The 19,412-nt window shown below is 47.0% G+C and overlaps 1 protein-coding gene and 1 non-coding gene across 10 annotated transcripts in view; one reads left to right on the forward strand and one right to left on the reverse strand.

Annotated features, from left to right (window-relative positions):
• The window catches only part of IRAG1 (inositol 1,4,5-triphosphate receptor associated 1), a 119,645-nt gene that overhangs the window by 64,358 nt on the left and 35,875 nt on the right, over positions 1-19,412 (forward strand). For 5 of the 9 annotated variants that reach the window (XM_043903064.1, XM_043903029.1, XM_043903071.1 and 2 more), the window contains 7 exons: positions 12-185; positions 1,244-1,321; positions 2,034-2,086; positions 2,288-2,335; positions 3,513-4,130; positions 5,981-6,059; positions 12,305-12,428. In XM_043903064.1, coding sequence (XP_043758999.1) covers positions 12-185; positions 1,244-1,321; positions 2,034-2,086; positions 2,288-2,335; positions 3,513-4,130; positions 5,981-6,059; positions 12,305-12,428 — 1,174 coding nt within the window. The remainder of the gene's footprint in view (positions 1-11; positions 186-1,243; positions 1,322-2,033; positions 2,087-2,287; positions 2,336-3,512; positions 4,131-5,980; positions 6,060-12,304; positions 12,429-19,412) is intronic. The other 4 variants (XM_043903037.1, XM_043903090.1, XM_043903099.1 and 1 more) reach the window with 2 other exon arrangements.
• Positions 10,474-10,547, reverse strand: TRNAG-UCC. Its single transcript has one exon. It is a non-coding gene; the product is annotated as a tRNA-Gly (tRNA).

Raw genomic sequence — 19,412 nt, forward strand, 5'->3', positions numbered from 1 at the left:
TGCCTCTGCAGACCCTGCGGGGCACGTCATTGACCTGGTCAATGACCAGCTGCCGGACATCAGCATCTCAGAGGAGGACAAGAAGAAAAACCTGGCGCTACTGGAGGAAGCCAAGTCAGTGAGTGAGCGGTTCCTGACCCGCCGTGGAAGGAAGTCCAGGAGCAGTCCCGGAGACTCCTCACCAGGTAGGACAGGTGGCCTCTCTGAGCCCCTCTGAGGGGCACGGGGGTGGGGAGGGTCAGATAGCAGTTGTAGCAGGAGCCCTGCTTCTGAGGGGTGCCCTCAATGCACCTGCCACCAGGCCTCTAGGCCCCAGGAGAATTAAGCCTCATGGAGAGGATCCTGTGAGGGGAGAGCATCTTGCCCCATATCAGAAGCTCTGAAATACCCAACTCTAGCCCAGAAAACTCTCTTACCTTTCAGTTTTGGGGGGCTATATGTTACCGTTGTGTCCTCCCGCTTTGCCAAGAAATGCTAGCCCATGTGATGCCCGTGAACTTGACCTGGGCTCCCCAGTCCCTGAACCCTGAAAGGAGAGAAACCCTCTGTGCCAGTGTGCACAGACCCCTGGGCCACCCTGCAAGTCGGGTCTGTGTGGCCTCCTGCCACCCCCAGGAGGCCCTGTTCTGTGGGCACCTCCCCTGTGAAGGTCAGGAGAGGCTGGCACTGGGTTCCCTCTCCTTGACCTCCAGCTGGAGACCCCGGGAAGGATCCTAGCTACTATGGGGAAGGGAAGGCGGTCTTTGGTGTTTTTATGAAATTTCTGGATTAGAAAGTTTTCCTGGACCCTGAAATCCTCCTGTTAACCCTTTGGCTAAAGTCACTCTTTTTCCTTGAGCAAAAATTTGGGGCAGTTAGACAAGTCTGAATGTACTTAGGAGGCAAGGGGTGCAATTAAAATCAGGGCCATCCTGGCAAGTCTAAGAGGTACAGCCTTTGGAGCCATACCTGCCAAGTGATGCCAGGTCCTCTGTTTCTAGAAGGTACTTTGGGTTGCGGCCAGGCAGACTGAGGAGTAAGATCCAAATTGCCGTCCGTATCCCTAAGTGACCTCAGTGCCCCCTCTGTTGGGACAGGTAGGGGTCGGGCTGTGGCAGAAGCCTTATATAAAGTCTAGAATCAGCTTGTGAACCTGATGAGGCAGACCTGGTCCCCAAGGGTGAGACATAACCTGAAAGGATGTCTTTGTCAGACTGAAGTCCTGAACCTTCACGAATGCTGGCCAATTTGTGTGTCTCCACAGCTGCTTCCCCAAACCTCAGCCCCGGAGCTTCTCCTGCGTCCTCTCAGAGCAACTCCCTCACCGTCCCCACGTCGCCCGGTGAGGTCCAGGCCCCCGACATCGCCTGCCCTGGCTCCTCCCACTGGGTGGCGGCGCAGTCCCTCTCCCTGGGCCCCAGGGCTCCCATCCTGTGGGCTTCCCAGGCAGGACCCCCTCTTGGCCGCTTCCCCTGGGGCCTGACTGGGCTGCCTCAGAGGAGGAAGATATGCTTGCTTTCAGGACTTCGAGCTAGCATGGGGAGATGGGCCTGGCCCAGGGTGAGGATGGGTGCAAGGTGGTGGGAGTGAGCTGTGACCAGGGCCCCTTGTCCAGAGAGGCCTCGGAGTGAGGGGACCTCAGAGCTTCCTGCAAAGGCCTCTACTTGAGCCACAATTTGTATTTTGACTGCTTCCCTTCATGAGGCTGCATTCAGAGCCATAACCACAGCTCAGCCAGGGAAGGAGTGAGGTGCCCAGGGGAGCAGCTTGCCCTGGTTGGAGCTGCAGGGCAAGCTGAGGCTCGGGCCAGGCAACCCGGGTTCAGAGTCCAGCGCTGACTCTCTTGGCTGTGTGGCCTTGCTCTGCCTCTGCCCCAGCCTGCTTATGCAGTTTCCGTGATGATTAGATGGGGGCTCCCCGTGGAGCAGCTTTGTGAGGGGTATTCAACAAACACTGGCTCCAAGCCTGAGGGACCCGAGGGAGGACCTTCTGGGGAGGACAGCTGAGAGTCTGGGGGCGCTGGGCGTCGCTCACCAGCATCTGGACTATTTTAGGTTTGGATGTGTGCAGTGACCCACCGTCCCCTCTGCCCGGAGCACCACCACAGGTAACGGGGCTGCTGTGGGATCTCTGTGCCGGCCAGTCTCTTCTCCTACCCCTTAACTCCTGAGAGGCCCCCCGTGACCCACTGGAGGTGGGGCTGCTGGGTGGGGGAGGCACTGACACCACTGTAGGGTCTCCTTGAGGGTGTTTCAAGAGGAGATAAGGTCTCTTCACGTTGCTGGCTGACCGTGTTTACTTTCTCCAGCAGAAGAGGGATGAGGCCGAAGTCCCTTCACCTCACCTTGGCGAGTCTGTGAGTTTGAGCTCTGCCCAGCTGGGATGATTGGAGTGTGGGAGACACAGTGTCCCAGAAGGCTAGGCCCTGGGCAGCCTGCCAGTGGGTGTGTGTGAGTGGAAGGTCCAGGCTGAGGAAGCTAGAAATTTCCTCTGCCCTGCATTGACTGGAATTCTGAGGAGGAGGGGGTGAGGAGGTGGGATTTAGTGGGAATGACCTCCATGGTGGTCCTGCTCATAGCCCTAGACCCCCAGTCAGGCTGCTGCCAGAGACCCGGGGGACCTCTGGACCCAGCAAAAGCTGGGCAAGTCTGCTGTTCCAGTCAGCTTGCATGAAAATTGCAGGCAAGCTCCAGCCCCTAGTTAGGGCTCTTCTTGGGGGTCACCTGGAAAACTTTATCTTGGCTGATGAGAAAAAGAAGAGTCCCACACCTGCTCAGAGTCAACTGCTCAAGGTGGTGTCAAGGGCAGCATAGAATATAATCTCATCTATTAATAGAACTGGGTCTGGGATAGAGTCCTCTATTAGAGTGTCAGCACACACATAGGACAGCCACACAAATACCCACACAGACCCACATGCGCCTCACAAAGCAGGTTTCCCTGGGAAATGAAAGAATATAGAATCTTAGCACTTCTGAACAGTAAAATGTCAGCTTTGCAAGAATCACCTCATTCAGTGATCTGTAGCCTCTTTTGGATCATAGAACTCTGAGAAATTGTTGAAAGCTGTGGATTCCCTTCCCAGAAAAATACATACAGCCCATGAACAGCACATATATATTCGCATATAATTTCAGAGAGTTTACAAACCTGATGAGAAATCTGAGGCCCTAAGAGTTAAGGGCCCTGCTAGGCAGAGTCAGGGCTAGAATCTGGGGCAGTTGAGTCAAAGCCAGAACTTGTGACTGCCCCCGTGCTGCCCTCCGTCCCACTGTCCTCTGCAGCTCCTAGCCCTCGAGAAGTTCTTGGCAGGTTTTGAATGGCAGGTCCCCTTGTCCCGTCTGTTTTACAAACCCCAGGCTTGTTTGTAGGTTCCTTTTACTGGTTCAGATGTGACTTTGCAGTCCTCCCTTTCTACCTAGCCCACCCCCCTTAGCAGGGTCTGCACGGTAGAGACCCCATGGCAGAAGTGAACTCACCCTTCTCCTCTCCAACCTGCCTCCGGGGTCCCAAATTTACCCTGTCTCTTTCAGAATGTTCTCAAAGGGCTAGCTGACCGGAAGCAGAATGACCAGAGAAAACTGTCTCAGGGCAGGCTGACTTCCCGCTCTCCCACAGTTGAGAAGTCCAAAGAAATTACAATAGAACAAAAGGAAAACTTCGATCCCCTCCAGCGCCCGGAGGCCATACCCAAGGGCCCAGCTTCTGGCCCAGGCAGTGGTGGGAAGATGGCCCTTAACAGCCCCCAGCCTGGCCCTGTGGAGAGCGAGCTGGGGAAGCCACTGGCAAAGACAGCCAAGGAGGGCAACCCGTTGCCCAGAGCTCCAACCCAGGGCTCTGGGGGGGTGGCTCCCCAGGCCCCCCAGGGGAAGAGTACAATCGGAGAGCCCACGGGGTCCAAGGTTGGCTCCAAAGCTGAGCTGTGGCCCCCAACGTCCCGGCCACCACTGCTGCGGGGAGTCTCCTGGGACAGCGGCCCCGAAGAGCCCGGCCCCCGGCTGCAGAAAGTGCTCGCCAAGCTGCCGCTGGCTGAGGAAGAGAAGCGTTTTACAGGCAAAGCTGGCAGCAAGCTGGCCAAGGCACCCGGACTCAAAGACTTTCAGATACAAGTGCAGCCTGTGCGGATGCAGAAACTGACCAAGCTTCGTGAGGTGGGTTTCTGGGGCCTCCTGGGCGGGCTGTGCATGCCGGTCCCCACCCTGGGCTGAGGACCGCTGGGCTGAGCTGGGCCCTGGAATGGGGTGGCTCTGGCCCAGACGTGGGCTTTGGAGAGCTCTAAAAGTCCCCACCCTGATAAGCCAGGCCCGCTGGGCTGTGCGCTCTGCATAAATATCTTTGAGAGCTTTTACCCGCTCCCTCGGGCGAGGTCAGTTGGGAAGTAGCTGCCACACAAAGCCACATTTTGAGGGGAAAGTGGGTGTATGGAGGGGTACATGGGCCCTCAGTGCTGGGCTGTGTTTCCCTGCTCCAGCCAGAGCTGATGCCTTATGAGCAAGAAGCCTTTGATGGAGCGCCCTGTTGCCTTGGACAGACAAGGATGGGATGGCTTTTCTTTCTGTCATGCCCCCAAGCTTTCCTCCCTGTTGCTTGTTAACAAAGGGCCTCAAATCCATCATACCTGGCCAGGAAGGGCTACTCCCTCTTGGTGAATTTCTCCCAATGTCCATGATGTCCCCAGCTTTCACTGGCCATCAAACCAGACACAACTGTCTGTCATGAGGCTGCCATGCTAATGACTGGGGGACATCCAGAGATGGGGGTGGTGGAGAGAGCCCTGGATGTGAGGAAGAAAAGAGGTCACTAAGGCAAAGAAATTCTTACCTGAGCCCTCCTTCCCCAGGGGGCCAATCCAGACCACAGGCCAAGGCAGCCAGGACTCCACAGGGTGGAGTGACGCCAGGAAGCCAAACAGTCAGGCATTTGCCTTCTTGGGCTTCTGGGCATCAGAGGGCAGGCCCAGGCAACAGGCTACCCCCAGACCCCTGCATTTCTCTCTTCAGTAAAGTACAAAGAATCTGGAAGCCTCGTTTCACTAACCACTGCCCTGCATCTGACCTCATCCCCAGCCCCTCACCGCTACCCCAAGCCAGGGTCCTGAGAGCTGCTTGGTTGTGGGCAGCTGGCTAAAGAAGCAGGTAAAGGGCCCTGCCTGTGACTTCCATTTGGGCCAGAGCTCCCTCTGCTGGCCTCTTCCTCTCCTTCATCCAGGAGGCAAACTGCCCAAGTGGCCTCCGCTACAGGGACACTGAAAACCCTCTTAGAAAGCAGAAGTCATGGGGCTGAGGAGCCCTGTCCAGCATTCCTCCTGGGGATGCAGGTCTTGGACTTGGTACAAGTGTGAGGCTTCCTGTGCCGCATACCTGGAGTCAGCAGCCCCATCTCTCCCCAGCTCTGCTGGTGAGGCCCCCAGCAGCAGGGGCTGCCGGCCTGCTGCCTTGAGGCGGCAATCTGCAGTCCTCATTGGTCTGGAGAGTTGAACATCTTAAGAGGTGCCATCACAGGCCGCTGAGGAGCTGGGGGCAGGGGAGGCCACGAGTCCCGGAAGTGGGCACTCGCTGCCCAAGAACAACAAGGCAGGAGGCTCCGGCCAGCTCCCAGCACAGCCATGAGATCACAGAGATTGTTTCCATCTTTGGCAGCCCCACATACACCCAGGGGACCTTCCTTCCCCAGAGCCCCGGGCTCTGCTTCTGTTTGTCCTCCAGCCTTCAGCCACCGTGTGGCTGGCCGCTCTCTCGCTCTGAGGCTCACAGGCCGATTTTAAAAGGTGGCCGCGCCAAGGACAATTCCTGACTCAGGGAATGGGGTGCTGAAGCTGGAGTTTCTAGCACCTTTATGGGCCGGGAGAGAAGCGGTCTTCCTAGCGCCCCTCAGGTGTCGTGACGGTCCATGTTCCTAGTGTCGGCTCCGTGAGACTGAGCAGTCACGGAGCCAGAGAACCGAGGGGAGGAGTCCAGCGTGAGGTCGCCATCTGAAATGTTGTCTTTCTTTCCCTAAAAAGGAGCACATCCTGCTGAGAAATCAGAACTTAGTGGGGCTCAAGCTTCCAGAACTTAGTGAAGCGGCCGAGCAGGAAAAAGGTAGGTGGGATTGAAGAGACACTCTCCTCAGGCTAGGGCTGGATTCATTTTCTCCAGATCAAAGAAGCTGAACGTGTAAACACTGCACTTCCTGTCAGGGCCTTTGTCCGTCCTGGTGGCGAGTGTGGGCCGGACGCAGAGCAGGCCCTTGCTAAATATTTGCAGATGGATGAATGAATGAATCAGATGGTGTTTCCTGCTCACTCAGAGAACCTCTAAACTTGCCTCCTTCCAACCAGCCCCTGTTCCAGATCCTACCAGTCCTCCCTGAGTCTCATTAGCACCTAGTGGGTCTGGAAGGGTGACCCAGGCCTGAACTTTTGATGTTTCCTTTTCCTCTCACACCCCGGATGTCACCAACTAGAACACTTCCTCTTTTTGAGACATCAGAGTCATCTCTTGCTTTCTAATCTGCAGTCACCACAGAGTCCAGACCCCAGCCCCTCCTTCCTGGGGACTGCAAGGCCCCACCCACCCTCTTGCCAGATTTATCTTCAGAAAGGAAGACTTGGGGGGAGGTCTTGCCTCCCCTCCACCCCAAGCTCCCTCTCCGGATGGCTGATGCTCATTCAGTCATTCTCAGCACAGAAGCCTTCTGCCTAAGGACTGTTGTGTGTTCAAGTCCACAGTGCCATCAGCTATGCTGGAAGCCCCCAGTCCGACATAGGGGTTTCTCAGGTGGTGCTAGTGGTAAAGAACCTGCCTGCCAATACAGGAGTCATAAGAGACATGAATTCAATCCCTGAGTCAGGAAGATCCCCTGGGGAAGGGCATGGCAATACACTCCAGTATTCTTGCCTGGGAAATCTCTTGGACAGAGGAGCCTGGCGGGTTACAGTCCACGGGGTTGCAAAGAGTCAGACAGGACTGAAGTGACTTAGCACACAGTCTGACATATAATAACTAACACCTACCTATTCAGCATTGACAAGTGGATTCACAGAAGTAAAATATCCAGTAATTTTTTAAAGAACTATTTTTTTAAAAATCATCTTTAGATGAGATTTTTGGAAAAAACATGATATAATCTCTACTTTTAATTTCTAACTTCTTTATTAAAGCAGGTCTAAAACCCTAGAAAAAGATTTATCTTAAAAATTTTGCCCACAACCCCATAAATTCTTAAAAAGCAGCAACTTTTTATTCTCTCTGGTGTATATGTGTTAGTCACTCAGTCGTGTCCAACTCTTCGCAACTCCATGCACTATAGCCCACCAGACTCCTCTGTCCATGGGATTCTCCAGGCAAGAATACTGGAGTGGGTAGCCATTCCCTTCTCCAGGGGATCTTCCTGACCCAGGGATCAAACTCAGGTCTCCTACATTGTAGGTGGATTCTTTACCATCTGAGCCACCAGGGAAGCCCAATTATTTCTCCTTAATTGGGGTAGCAAATCTGTTTTTTAGCCATTTATATATAGTTATATTTGTATTTATCTTACTAATACTTCTGAATTTTGTTTTATTTAATAAGATATATGTATCTGAAGATTTAAGATTCTGTTACCTCAAAGATTGGGCTTCCCAGGTGACTCAATGGTAAAGAAACTCCCTGCCCAGGAGGGGATACAGATTTGATGCCTGGGTCGGGAAGGTCTCCTGGAGGAGGGCATGGCAACCCACTCTAGTATTCTTGCCTGGAGAATCCCATGGACAGAGGAGCCTGGCAGGATACAGTCCAGAGTGTCACAAAGACACCAGACACATTGAAAGACACCAGACACTGTTTAGTGGTATTTGGCCACGAAGTCCAATCTCCTGAATTATTGTCTAGTTGCTCTATTAATTTTCACTGAATCTTTATATCTAAAATATAATGAATACTCTTTTAAAAAAAAACAGCAAGAGGGGAGAAGTAACTGATTATACACTTAGAACATATTATAAGGCAGTAGTAATTAAAGTGGTATAGTACTTATCAGAATAAAACAGAATCAAGGGCCCAGAACCAGTCTTTGATATACATTTTAAAAGGATGCAGTGTATGATTATCTAAGCCACAAAGAAACAAGAAATATAAACACTTCAAAAATACCATTGAGGTACTGGTGCTGTTGGTCTATTTAGTTACTAACTCACGTCCAACTCTTTGTGACCCCATGGACTATAGCCCACCAGGCTCCTCTGTCCATGAAATTTCCCAGGCAAGAATACTGGAGTGAGTTGTCATTCCCTTCTCCAGGGGATCTTCCCGACCCAGAAACAGAACACACCTTTCTGCATTGGCAGGTGGAGTCTTTACCACTGAGTCACCAGGGAAGGAAGTCCCTTGAAAGAGCGCTTGGATGTTTATACATTCTGGATCTCTATTTCCCCCAGATCTTTATAATGCTACACTGTATTCAGTGTTGCTGAGAAGTCTAAGACCAGCTTATTTACAGCACTTCTCAATCTTCACCTTTCCCTGTAGGTGGCTTACTCTTTCTATGAGGGTAGTTGGAGAAGCATTTCCCTATCCATATATAAAGATCTATATAAGATATATCTACATACATAGAATAAGATTATATATACATGTATTTTTTTCTGTAGTGGTGTGCTTTTTCAGTCTGCAAATTTGGCTTTTCTCTCCATGGAGGAAATTTTTTCTTCTCTCTTGCCTTTGACTCTGTTCTTTGCTCCTTTTGTTTCTCCCCTACTTCAGAGCCACCATAATCTGGAAATTTCTCATCAGTGTCTCCACTGTAGGTCCATTATTCTACCTCTCAATACTTGAATCTTTCTTTCCTTTTTTATTCCTTGAGCTCATCTCAGTTTCCTCCACTAACTGAACTTGAGGTTTTGTTTTTATTTCTTCATATTTCCAACATATTGGTTAGATCTATATTTTTAGAATTTTTTGCTTTTTTTTATTATTATTTTTGGTCTTCAGTTTATTTTCTCAGATTGTAATCTTCTTCCATCTTATGCCATCCTCTAATTTCACCTCTGGTTCTTGTTTTCATTTTGGGGAGGGGGGCTCTAATTTCCCCTTGAGTCAAAGCACTTGTGGCATACCCTTGACACAAAATGCATTTTTGACATGTTTCTTGCATCTCTGCTTCCATCCTGACATCTGTGTCCTGCATGTTTCCTTTCTTCTTTCCTTTATACCTTCCTCCCCACTTTCCTTCCTCTTTTGACTATTTTTGTGTAGTTGCCATGACATTTGTTTTCATTTAATTTATTTTTGATAAGAACATTTCTACCTGAAGTTTCTCTGGACCTAGATATATCATGTAGATCAATTTTCATTGACTTCTTCCTACCTCTTCTGAGATCTGTCCTCCTGGCAGCGCTTAGTTGAGGACCGGGTATTTTGTGTCTGCTTGGTCACTGCCTGGAGAATGGGGAAAAGGGGAAGTTCAGACGGAGCTGTGGGTGGTGGTGATTGTGGGTTGGTTTCTGCTCTTTTTCTATAACTTTGTTCGTACCGTAGCACTTGAATTTATTACAGCAAAGTGGGGGGGTGGTATATCTATTCCCTTGGGTGGGCAGTAGTAAGGCATGGATTATTTCACCAATTCAGGGTAGAATTATAGGGACAATCTGCCCAGGTGTTTATTTTCCACCCTTGACCCATCCATTGCCAGCAGCCACTCTCACTCTTCTGCCAGAGAAAGGAAAGAAAAGACAGACAAAATTCAAAGAGTTTGGCCACTCTGCTATTTCTCAGAAGTGCAGGATGGGTGGGTCAATTTCAGCTGGGGTTTTCCATGTGTCTTCTGCCACTCACTCCATCAGAGGGACTTGTTTGATTTATTTTCTCATGTATCTTCCTTTCTGGTAAATCCCTTTATATTGTTTGAAATCATCAGCTCTGGTAGAATACCGTGTTATCTTTCTGCTTTTCCTTTCTTCTCCTCTCCTCCTCAGTATGAAAAACAAACAGCAGGACAGGCAATTTTTCATCTTGTTGGAGTGTTGTTTGGTGGGGTGGAGATCTTTCTACTCTAGAGAAACTTTCTGAACACCTCTGCATCTGCCCACTCACCCCTTGGTCCTGTTCTCTTCTGGCTCTGTAGTCACAAAAGTGACTACAAAAGTTTGTCACAACCTTACTATTACCTCTGATATCTTCCTCTCTGGACTGATTCTTCGAGGGAGGAAGAAAGAGTTAACAAGGTTGGGAGCTCTACATTTATCTCTAGGAAATTTTTTCTCTGACCATTATTTTTAAAGATTATTATCTTTTCTTGTATTTGAGAGCTGCGATATATTTTTAGTTGACACTAACTTTTTTTGTTGGCATTGTTGTCAATTTGGTTGCAATCAGGAGGGTGGCTGGTTCTGAGAGCCACTAGTTCTAAGATCACCATTTAAAAAAATAATATTTACTTATTTATTTGGCTGTGCCAGTTCATAGTTGCAGCATGCAGGATCTTTGATCTTCACTGTGGCATGTGAGATCTTTAGTTGAGGCATGTGGGGTCTATTTCCCTGACCAGGGATCGAACCTGGGGCCCCCTGCATTGGAAACGCAGAGCCTTAGCCACTGGACCACCAGGGAAATTCCATGGGATCACTCTTAAGACAGCCATTTTAGTGGGTGGGGTTCTACCTAGGGGACTTTTCCAGGCAAAAACCCCCTCATATGACTTCCCTATGATTATTAGATCTTGTATATTTCTGTCAATCCTGTAGATTTCTCAGGAGCCCACTTCTTCATTATCTCCCTGCTGGGTGCAGTGGGGATACATAAAGGCAGAGTAAGGCCAAAGGCAACACAAGGTTTGTCATCTGTCACATGGAAATGTCAGAGAGCAGTAAGTGTCAGGGTAGAACTCAAGAGGTGACAGGTAGCTAAGAGAACTAGCTACGTGAAATGAGTAGAGTCTCATATCCCAAGAAGGATTGCTGACTGCCCTGGCTCTGACAGATGACTCTCCAGACTTTGCTGGATGCCTTGAGGACCAGGAATATCATCAACGCTGTTCAGTTGTTGGAAAGATCTAAGCATGTAAACATTCTTCACCTAGAGCCAAAGTATACCTAATCATCTCACCACGTGATCTCACTTGAGGAGGCTTCTAATTAGCTCCATTTACATGGCTATTACAACCTTGCCCATAGTCCTGATCTCAGGCCTTGACTATCGTTCTGGAAATCTGCTAGGCCCAAACCCATGAAAGATGGTAAAAGATGGATAACTATATAAAGTCCTGCAATGGAAAGTAAGCATTGTATGAGACATCAATATTTGATTTAGCTCAAGTAAAAGAGATTTGAGACTTTTAATTCAAAGTGTGCTATGAGCCCGTAGGGCACAGCAAGTCTATGCCAAATGAATAACTGAGGTCAATGCAAAGGACATTGCCAACATGCTCCAGAGATAAGAGTTTGATGGAGCACATTGGAACCTCTGGGGTAGCAATAGCCAGGATGTGGGGGCATGGGATGTTTCTAGAGGCCACCCTGAACAGTTGGGAAAATGGAGAAAGGAAGATTTGGAGTTCTCTGTGAACATGAGAAAAATTTGTGGGAAAGAGGAACACTTGGCTTGTTATTTCTGTCTTCAGAGCACAGACCAAGGAAAGGTTTAGGAGACATTTGGAAAAAAAAAAAAAAAAAAAGCTTTTTATTGGTCCTGAGGCAACTCAGGACAACTAACTCAGAGGCAACTATTTCAGAGATCCACAAAAGATCAAAGATCTAATGACCTTAGCTTTACTCTGGAAAAACCCTGTTTCTACTCCTATCTGTTGAAATATGGAAGCAAATGCTTATTTCTAAGCGGGACACAGATGATAGAATTCATTTGAGGAAGATTAGTTGGGCAGCCGGCCTCCTGAGAAGCCTGCCAAATAGAGGGGACTTTTCTAAACAGTATAGCCAAAGAGCCAACCAGCTTCCAATTGCCAAAAACCAATCTCAGACCCTAGACAAAAGAGACTGCTTGGTACTGCGGGGAGCAGTGGGAAGAACAGAGAACTTGGAGCAGATAGAACTGTCTGTAGTCCTTGCCATTTACTAGTTCTGTGACCATAAGCATGGCCAAAGGGTTTCATTGGATATACCCAAATGAACTTTTTGGCCAACACAACATTAATCTTGCTGAGTCTTGGTTTACCCACCTGTAAAATAGGATGATTAAAGTCTAGCTCATTGGGTTATTGTGAGGATAAAATAACAATTATGAAGCCCCTGGCATATAACCAGGTTCTAATGTTAAAGTTCTTCCTTACCCCCTTAAGCAAATTGCCAAGAATATTACTGTGATTTCAAACAGACACTTTATAAGTTAAATACTTTTTTGTGTTTTTCCAGGACACCCTTCTGAACTCTCCTCAGCTATTGAGGAAGAAGAGTCAAAGGGCGGGCTGGATGTCATGCCCAATATTTCTGATGTGCTGCTTCGCAAACTGCGGGTCCACAAGTCCCTCCCTGGAAGGTAAAATCGGGGCATGAGCTGCACAAGAGCGCACACTGGGTGGCCACTGTGTTTGACTCTGGATGGAACACAAGAGCACCAGATTTGAGTTTGGACCCCAGAAGGGTCAAAGTCCAATAGTCCAGGCAGGGCTAATGCACCCCAAACAAAAAGAATAATAAAGGGCCAGGTGAGGTGGTTCCAACTCAGAGAGCAGGTAAGGTTCATAAGTGAACATTCTCTTTGTGATGCAAACAACGCCTTCGAGAAAGTGAAGAGACAACCCAAAGAATAGGAGGAAATATTTGCAAAGCATGTGTGTGATAAGGCGCTTGTTTCTGTGATATATAAAGAACTTATAATTCAATAACACAACATTTGTGAAATTTTAAAAACAATTTTAAATTTTTTATTGAAATATGGTTCTACAATATTATATAAGTTACAGATATGCAATATAATGACTCACAATTTAAAAAGGTTGTACTCCATTTATAGTCATCATAAAATTTTATATACCCTGTTTTTGTACAATATATCTTTACAGCTTTTTTTTTTTTATAGTGTGTACCTCTTAATCCCCTATTCCTATATTGCCCTTCTTCCTTCCTCTTTCCCTCTCCACACTGGTAACCTATGTCTATAAGTCTGCTTCTCTTCTGTTATGTTTACTAGCTTGCTGTATTTCTTCAGATTTCACATAAGTGAGATCATACAATATTTGTCTTTCTCTGTCTGACTTATTTTACCTATCATAATGCCCTCCAAGCCCATCCATGTTGCTACAAATGGCAAAGTTTCAACTTCGTTTTTTATGGCTGAGTAGTGTTGACAACTAATATCTTTAAGTGGACAAAAGATTTAAATAGACATTTCTTCAAAGAAATACATACATACATATGTATGAGGGGTCAATGAATACGTGAAAGTATGCCCAGCATCATTAGTCATTCAGTTCAGTCGCTCAGTCGTGTCTGACTCTTTGTGATCGCATGGACTGCAGCCCACCAGGCTTCCCTGTCCATCACTAACTCCCAGAGCTTGCTCAAACGCATGTCCATCCAACCATCTCATCCTCTGTTGTCCCCTTCTCCTCCTGCCTTCAATCTTTCTCAACTTCAGGGTCTTTTCAAATGAGTCTGCTCTTCACATCAGGCGGCCAAAATATTGGAGCTTTAGCATCAGTCCTTCCAGTGAATATTCAGGACTGATTTCCTTTAGGATGGACTGGTTGGATTTCCTTGCAGTCCAAGGGACTCTCAAGAGTCTTCTCCAACACCACTGTTCAAAAGCATCAATTCGTCAGTCAGCTTTCTTTATAGTCCAACTCTCCCATCCATACATGACTACTGGAAAAACCATAGCCTTGACTAAATGGACCTTTGTTGGTAAAGTAATGTCTCTGCTTTTTAATATGCTGTCTAGGTTGGTCATAGTTTTTCTTCCAGGGAATAAGCATCTTTTAATTTTATGGCTGCAGTCACCATCTGCAATGATTTTGGAGCTCAAGAAAATAAAGTCTGTCTTTCCATTGTTTCCCCATCTATTTGCCATGAAGTGATGGGACCAGATACCATGATCTTAGTTTTTTGAATGTTGAATTTTAAGCCAGCTTTTTCACTCTCCTCTTTCACTTTCATCAAGAGGCTTTTTAGTTCCTCTTCACTTTCTGCCATAAGGATGGTGTCATCTGCATTATCTGAGGTTGTTGGTATTTCTCCCAGCAGTCTTGATTCCAGCTTGTGCTTTATCCAGTCTGGCATTTCGCATGATGTACTCTGCATATAAGTTAAATAAGCAGGGTGACAATATACAGCCTTGACATACTCCTTTCCCAGTTTGGAACCATTGTTCCATGTTCTGGTTCTAACTGTTGCTTCTTGACCTGCACACAGATTTCTCAGGAGGCAGGTAAGGTGGTTTGTATTCCATCTCTTTAAGAATTTTCCACAGTTTGCTGTTATCCACACAGTCGAAGGTTTTAGTATAGTTAATGAAGCAGAGGTAGATGCTTTTCTGGAATTCTCTTGCTTTTTCTATGATCCAGCAGATGTTGGCAATTCGATCTCTGGTTCTTCTGCCTTTCCTAAACCCAACTTGAACATCTGGAAGTTGTCAATTCAAGTACTGTTGAAGCCTAGCTTGGAGAATTTTGAGCATTACTTTGCTAGTGTGTGAGATGAGTGCGATTGTGTGGTAGTTTGAACATTCTTTGGCATTGCCTTTCTTTGGGATTGGAATGAAAACTGATCTTTTCCAGTCCTGTGGCCACTGCTGAGTTTTCCAAATTCACTGGCATATTGAGTGTAGTACTTTCACACCATCATCTCTGAGGATTTGAAATAGCTCAGCTAGAATTCCATCATCTTGACTAGCTTTCTTTGTAGTGATGATCCCTAAGGCCCACTTGACTTCACACTCCAGGATGTCTGGCTCTAGGTGAGTAATCACACCATCATGGTTATCTGGGTTATTAAGATTTTTTTGTATAGGTCTTCTGTGTATTCTTGCCACCTGTTCTTAATATCTTCTGCTTCTGTTAGGTCCATACTGTTTCTGTCCTTTATTGAGCCCATCTTTGAATGAAATATTCCCTTGGTATCTCTAATTTTCTTGAAGAGCTCTCTAGTCTTTTCCATTCTGTTGTTTTCCTCTATTTCTTTGCATTGATCACTGAGGCAGGCTTTCTTATCTCTCCTTGCTGTTCTTTGGAACTCTGCATTCAGATGGATATATCTTTCCTTTTCTCCTTTGCCTTTTGCTTCTCTTCTTTTCTCAGCTATTTGGAAGGCCTCCTCAGACAATGATCTTGCCTTTTTGCATTTCTTCTTCTTGGGGATGGTTTTGATCACCACCTCCTGTACGGTGTTCTGAACCTCTGTCCATAGTTCTTCAAGCACTCTGTATCAGATCTAATCCCTTGAATCTATTTGTCACTTCCACTGTATTGTAAGGGATTTGATTTATGTCATATCTTAACAGTCTACTGGTTTTCCCTACTTTCTTCAGTTTAAGTCTGAATTTTCCAATAAGGAGTTCATGATTTGAGCCACAGTCAGCTCCTGGCCTTGTTTTTGCTGACTCTGGAGAGCTTCTCCATCTTTGGCTGCAAAGAATATAATCAATCTGCTTTCGGTATTGATCATCTGGTGATGTCCCTGTGTAGAGTCGTCTCTTGTGTTGTTGGAAGAGAGTGTTTGCTATGATCAGGCAAAATTCTGTCAACCTTTGGCTTGCTTCATTTTTACTCCAAGGCCAAACTTTCCTGTCATTCCAGATACCTCTTGACTTCCTACTTTTGCATTCCAGTCCCCTATGATAAAAAAAGGACATCTTTTTCTGGTGTTAGTTCTAGAAGGTCTTATAGGTCTTCATAGAACCTTTCAACTTCAGCTTCTTCAGCATTAGTGGTTGGGGCATAGACTTGGATCACTGTGATATTGAAAGGTTTGCCATGGAAATGAAAAGTGATCATTCTGTCATTTTTGAGGTTATACCCAAGTACTGCATTTTGGACTCTTTTGTTGACTACGAGGGCTACTCCATTTCTTCCAAGGGATTCTTGCCCACAGTAGTAGATATAATGGTCTTCCAAATTAAATTCACTCATTTCGGTCCGTTTTAGTTCACTGATTCCTAAAATATTGATGCTCACTCTTGCCTCACTCCTGTTTGACCACTTACAATTATTTACCTTGATTCATGGACCTAACATTCCATGTTCCTATGCAATATTGTTCCTTACAGCATCTGACTTGACTTCCGTCACCAGTCACAACCACAACTGGGTGTTGTTTTTGCTTTGGCTCAGCCTTTTCATTCTTTCTGGAGTTATTTCTCCACTCTTCTCCAGTAGCATATTGGGCACCCGCATCTTTCACTGTCATAACTTTTTGACGTTTCAAAATGTTCATGGGGTTCTGAAGGTAAGAATACTGAAGTGATTTGCCATTCCCTTCTCCGGTGGACCACATCTTGTCAGAACTCTCCACCATGACCCGTCCGTCCTGGGTGGCCCTACATAGTTTCATGGCTCATAGTTTCATTGAGTTAGACAAGGCTGTGATCCAGGTGATCAGTTTGGTTAGTTCTCTGTAACTGTAGTTTCCATTCTGTCTGTCCTCTGATGGATAAGGATAAGAGGTTTGTGGAAACTTCCTGATGGTAGGGACTGGCTGTGGGGAATCCTGGTCTTGCTCTGATGGGCAGGGCCATACTAAGTAAATCTTTAACCCAATTTTCTGTTGATGGGTGGGGCTGTGTTCTCTCCCTGTAGTTTGGCCTGAGGCCAAACCATGGGAGGGGGTCCTCCTTCAAAAGGACTTATGCCAGGACTGTTGTATTCAGTGCCCCTGGCCCCACGGAAGGCCACTGTCTACCCATGCCTCCACCGGAGACTCCTGGACACTCATAGGCAAGTCTGGCTCAGTCTCTTGTGGGGTCATTGCTCCAGTTTGTGGGTTTGTCTGCTTGATGGCTCTATGGTGGGGCTCACACGCCTTGCTTCCCAGATCTGCTGCTGCCAGAGTCCCTGTCCCTGCGGCAGGCCACTGCTGACCCATACCTCCACGGGAGACACTCAAACACTCAAAGGCAGGTCTGGTTCAGTCTCTTGTGGGGTCCCTGGGTCCTGGCATGCACAAGGTTTTGTTTGAGCCCTCTGAGCATCTCTGGAAGTTATGGGGTTTGATTCTAAATGTGATTTTTCCCCTCCTACCCTTGTTGAGGCTTCTCCTTTGCCCTTGGATGTGGGGTCTTTTTTGGGTAGGATCCAACATTCTCCTGTCAATGGTTCAGCAGTTAGTTGCAGTTTTGGAGCTCTCAGAGGAGAAGGTGAGCGCATGTCCTTCTACTCTGCCATCTTTTAGGTGCCTTCCTTTCCTCACCTTTTAGTCATTAGGGAAATGCAAATTCAAATGGTTTATCATGAATAATAATGTCATTAAATCAGTGATTTATCATTTATCATAAATGTCTAAAATGAGATATAATTTTAAGTCTCTAGAATAGTTATAATAGAAAACGTGTGCTGTGCTATGTTTAGTCGCTCAGTCATATTCAACTCTTTGCGACCCCATGGACTGCAGACCTCCAGGTTCCTCTGTCCATGGAGATTTTCCAGGAAAGAATACTGGAGTGGGTTGCCATGCCCTCCTCCAGGGGATTTTCCCAACCCAGGAATCGAACCCAGGTCTTCCACATTGCAGGTCAATGCTTTACTGACTGTGCCACCATGGAAGCACAATAAAAAACATGGGCAGTAGCAAATGTTGGTGAGGATGTGGAGGAATTGAAATTCTCAGTAAAATGGTACGGCCATTTTGAATAACAATTCATCAAAAAGTTAAACATACAGTTATTGTATGGCCCAGCAATTCCACTCCTACATATATAGCAGAGATGAAAATATGTGCACACACAAAAACTGAAATGTTAATGTTCAGTCACAAGCATTTTTCATAATAGCTAAAAATGGAAACAAACCAAATGCCTATCAACTGATAAACAGATAAGTAAAATGATATATCTGTAGAATAGAATACTATTCAGCCATAAAAATGAAGTATTTGTATATGCTACCAGGTGGATGAACCTTTAAAACATTATGGTAAGTGAAAGAAGTCAGTCATATGTCGTATGACTCCGTTTATATGAGATATCCAGGATAGGGACATCCATAGAGACAAAGTAGATTAGTGATTGTCTAGGGCTCAGGATGGGGGTTGGGAGAGTGACTGCTAATTGGCTCAGAGTTCCTTTTGGGGATGATTAAAAACTTCTAAGTTTGACTGTAATGATGTTTGTACACTTCTATGAATATACTAAAAACTACTGAATTACAAATGTAAGAGAATGAAAAAAAGGGAAGAACAGTAAATGCAAAGGCCCTGGGGCCACATGAGGTAAGTGTGTTTGAAGAGGAAACAGCCAACATGGCTGAAGAGTGAGAAAAAGAGTCTGGTAGGGGACAGTTCACAGAGGCCCTTGATTTTATTCTAAGGCCTCTTAAGGCAGTTTGAATTCTGAGGCACACAGTGACATCCAAACTGGTCTCCTCAAACGTCACCACCTTTCTGGAGGGTAATGGCTTTGCCCCGTTGCCTGCCAGTGACAGTTCATGAGGCAGAGCTCTCTGCTCTGGGAGCTGGCCTTGTCATGCAGTTTCTTTACCTAAACCACACTTCCCTGAGCCCTCAAGGCCTTGTACATTAAAAAAAAAAAAAGTGTTCTATAGCAAAAAGAAAAGCAGCTAGTGAGTAATCAAGGTTGAAAAATAAGTTTGGTTAATAATTGATGAAAATATGTAATTTTCACATAATGTCCAAACAAAGTCAAGAGTCAAAGGTAAGCTCAGTAAGTTCTGATACACCATTTAGGCAAGATGTGCATGCTCTATAGGAGAATTGAGGTTGTTGGCTGGTCCCCAGAGGAAAGGGCCTGACGGATGGGGTCGTGGCAAGAATTGCAAGCATCCAAGATCTTTGCACTTGTTTATCTCGTGCTCTGTACTCTGCTGACTGGATGGCCGTGGGGTCTTGTTGTCTCATCCTGACAGGAAGGTTCTCATAGTCCCTTGTCAGGGGTGAGAACCAGCCCCTTGCAGAGACTGCTGACCCCTACCTTTGCTCTCAGGGTCCCTCCACACCCGTCAAAGGGAGGAAGCTGTGTTTCCTGAGAGCCTTATCGATGGCACGCTGTGTTGCCAAGTCCTGTGACGCCGGTGGGACTCCTCCTCGTCCTCCCTCCCCAGCACAGGAAAGGGCCCGTGTGTTATTTACGTTGTCCAGGTTTCTGAGCTGGGCTAGCTTTAGTCACCTGCCAGAGTGGTGGCAGAGCGAGCGTGCAGAGTGGAGGATGCTTGCTGGGGGAACCACGCCCTCTGCACCAGCTGGGACTTTCTCGCCCGATCTGATTCCAGCCATCAGAGGAGGTCTTTGTAGGGAGAAGAGCTCTGGCCACTCTTTCCTACCATTTATTCTCTGGCTCACATGCACCCTTGTCACA

The sequence above is a fragment of the Cervus elaphus genome, chromosome 1 (genome assembly GCF_910594005.1).
Source record: "Cervus elaphus chromosome 1, mCerEla1.1, whole genome shotgun sequence".
NCBI lineage: Eukaryota > Metazoa > Chordata > Mammalia > Artiodactyla > Cervidae > Cervus > Cervus elaphus.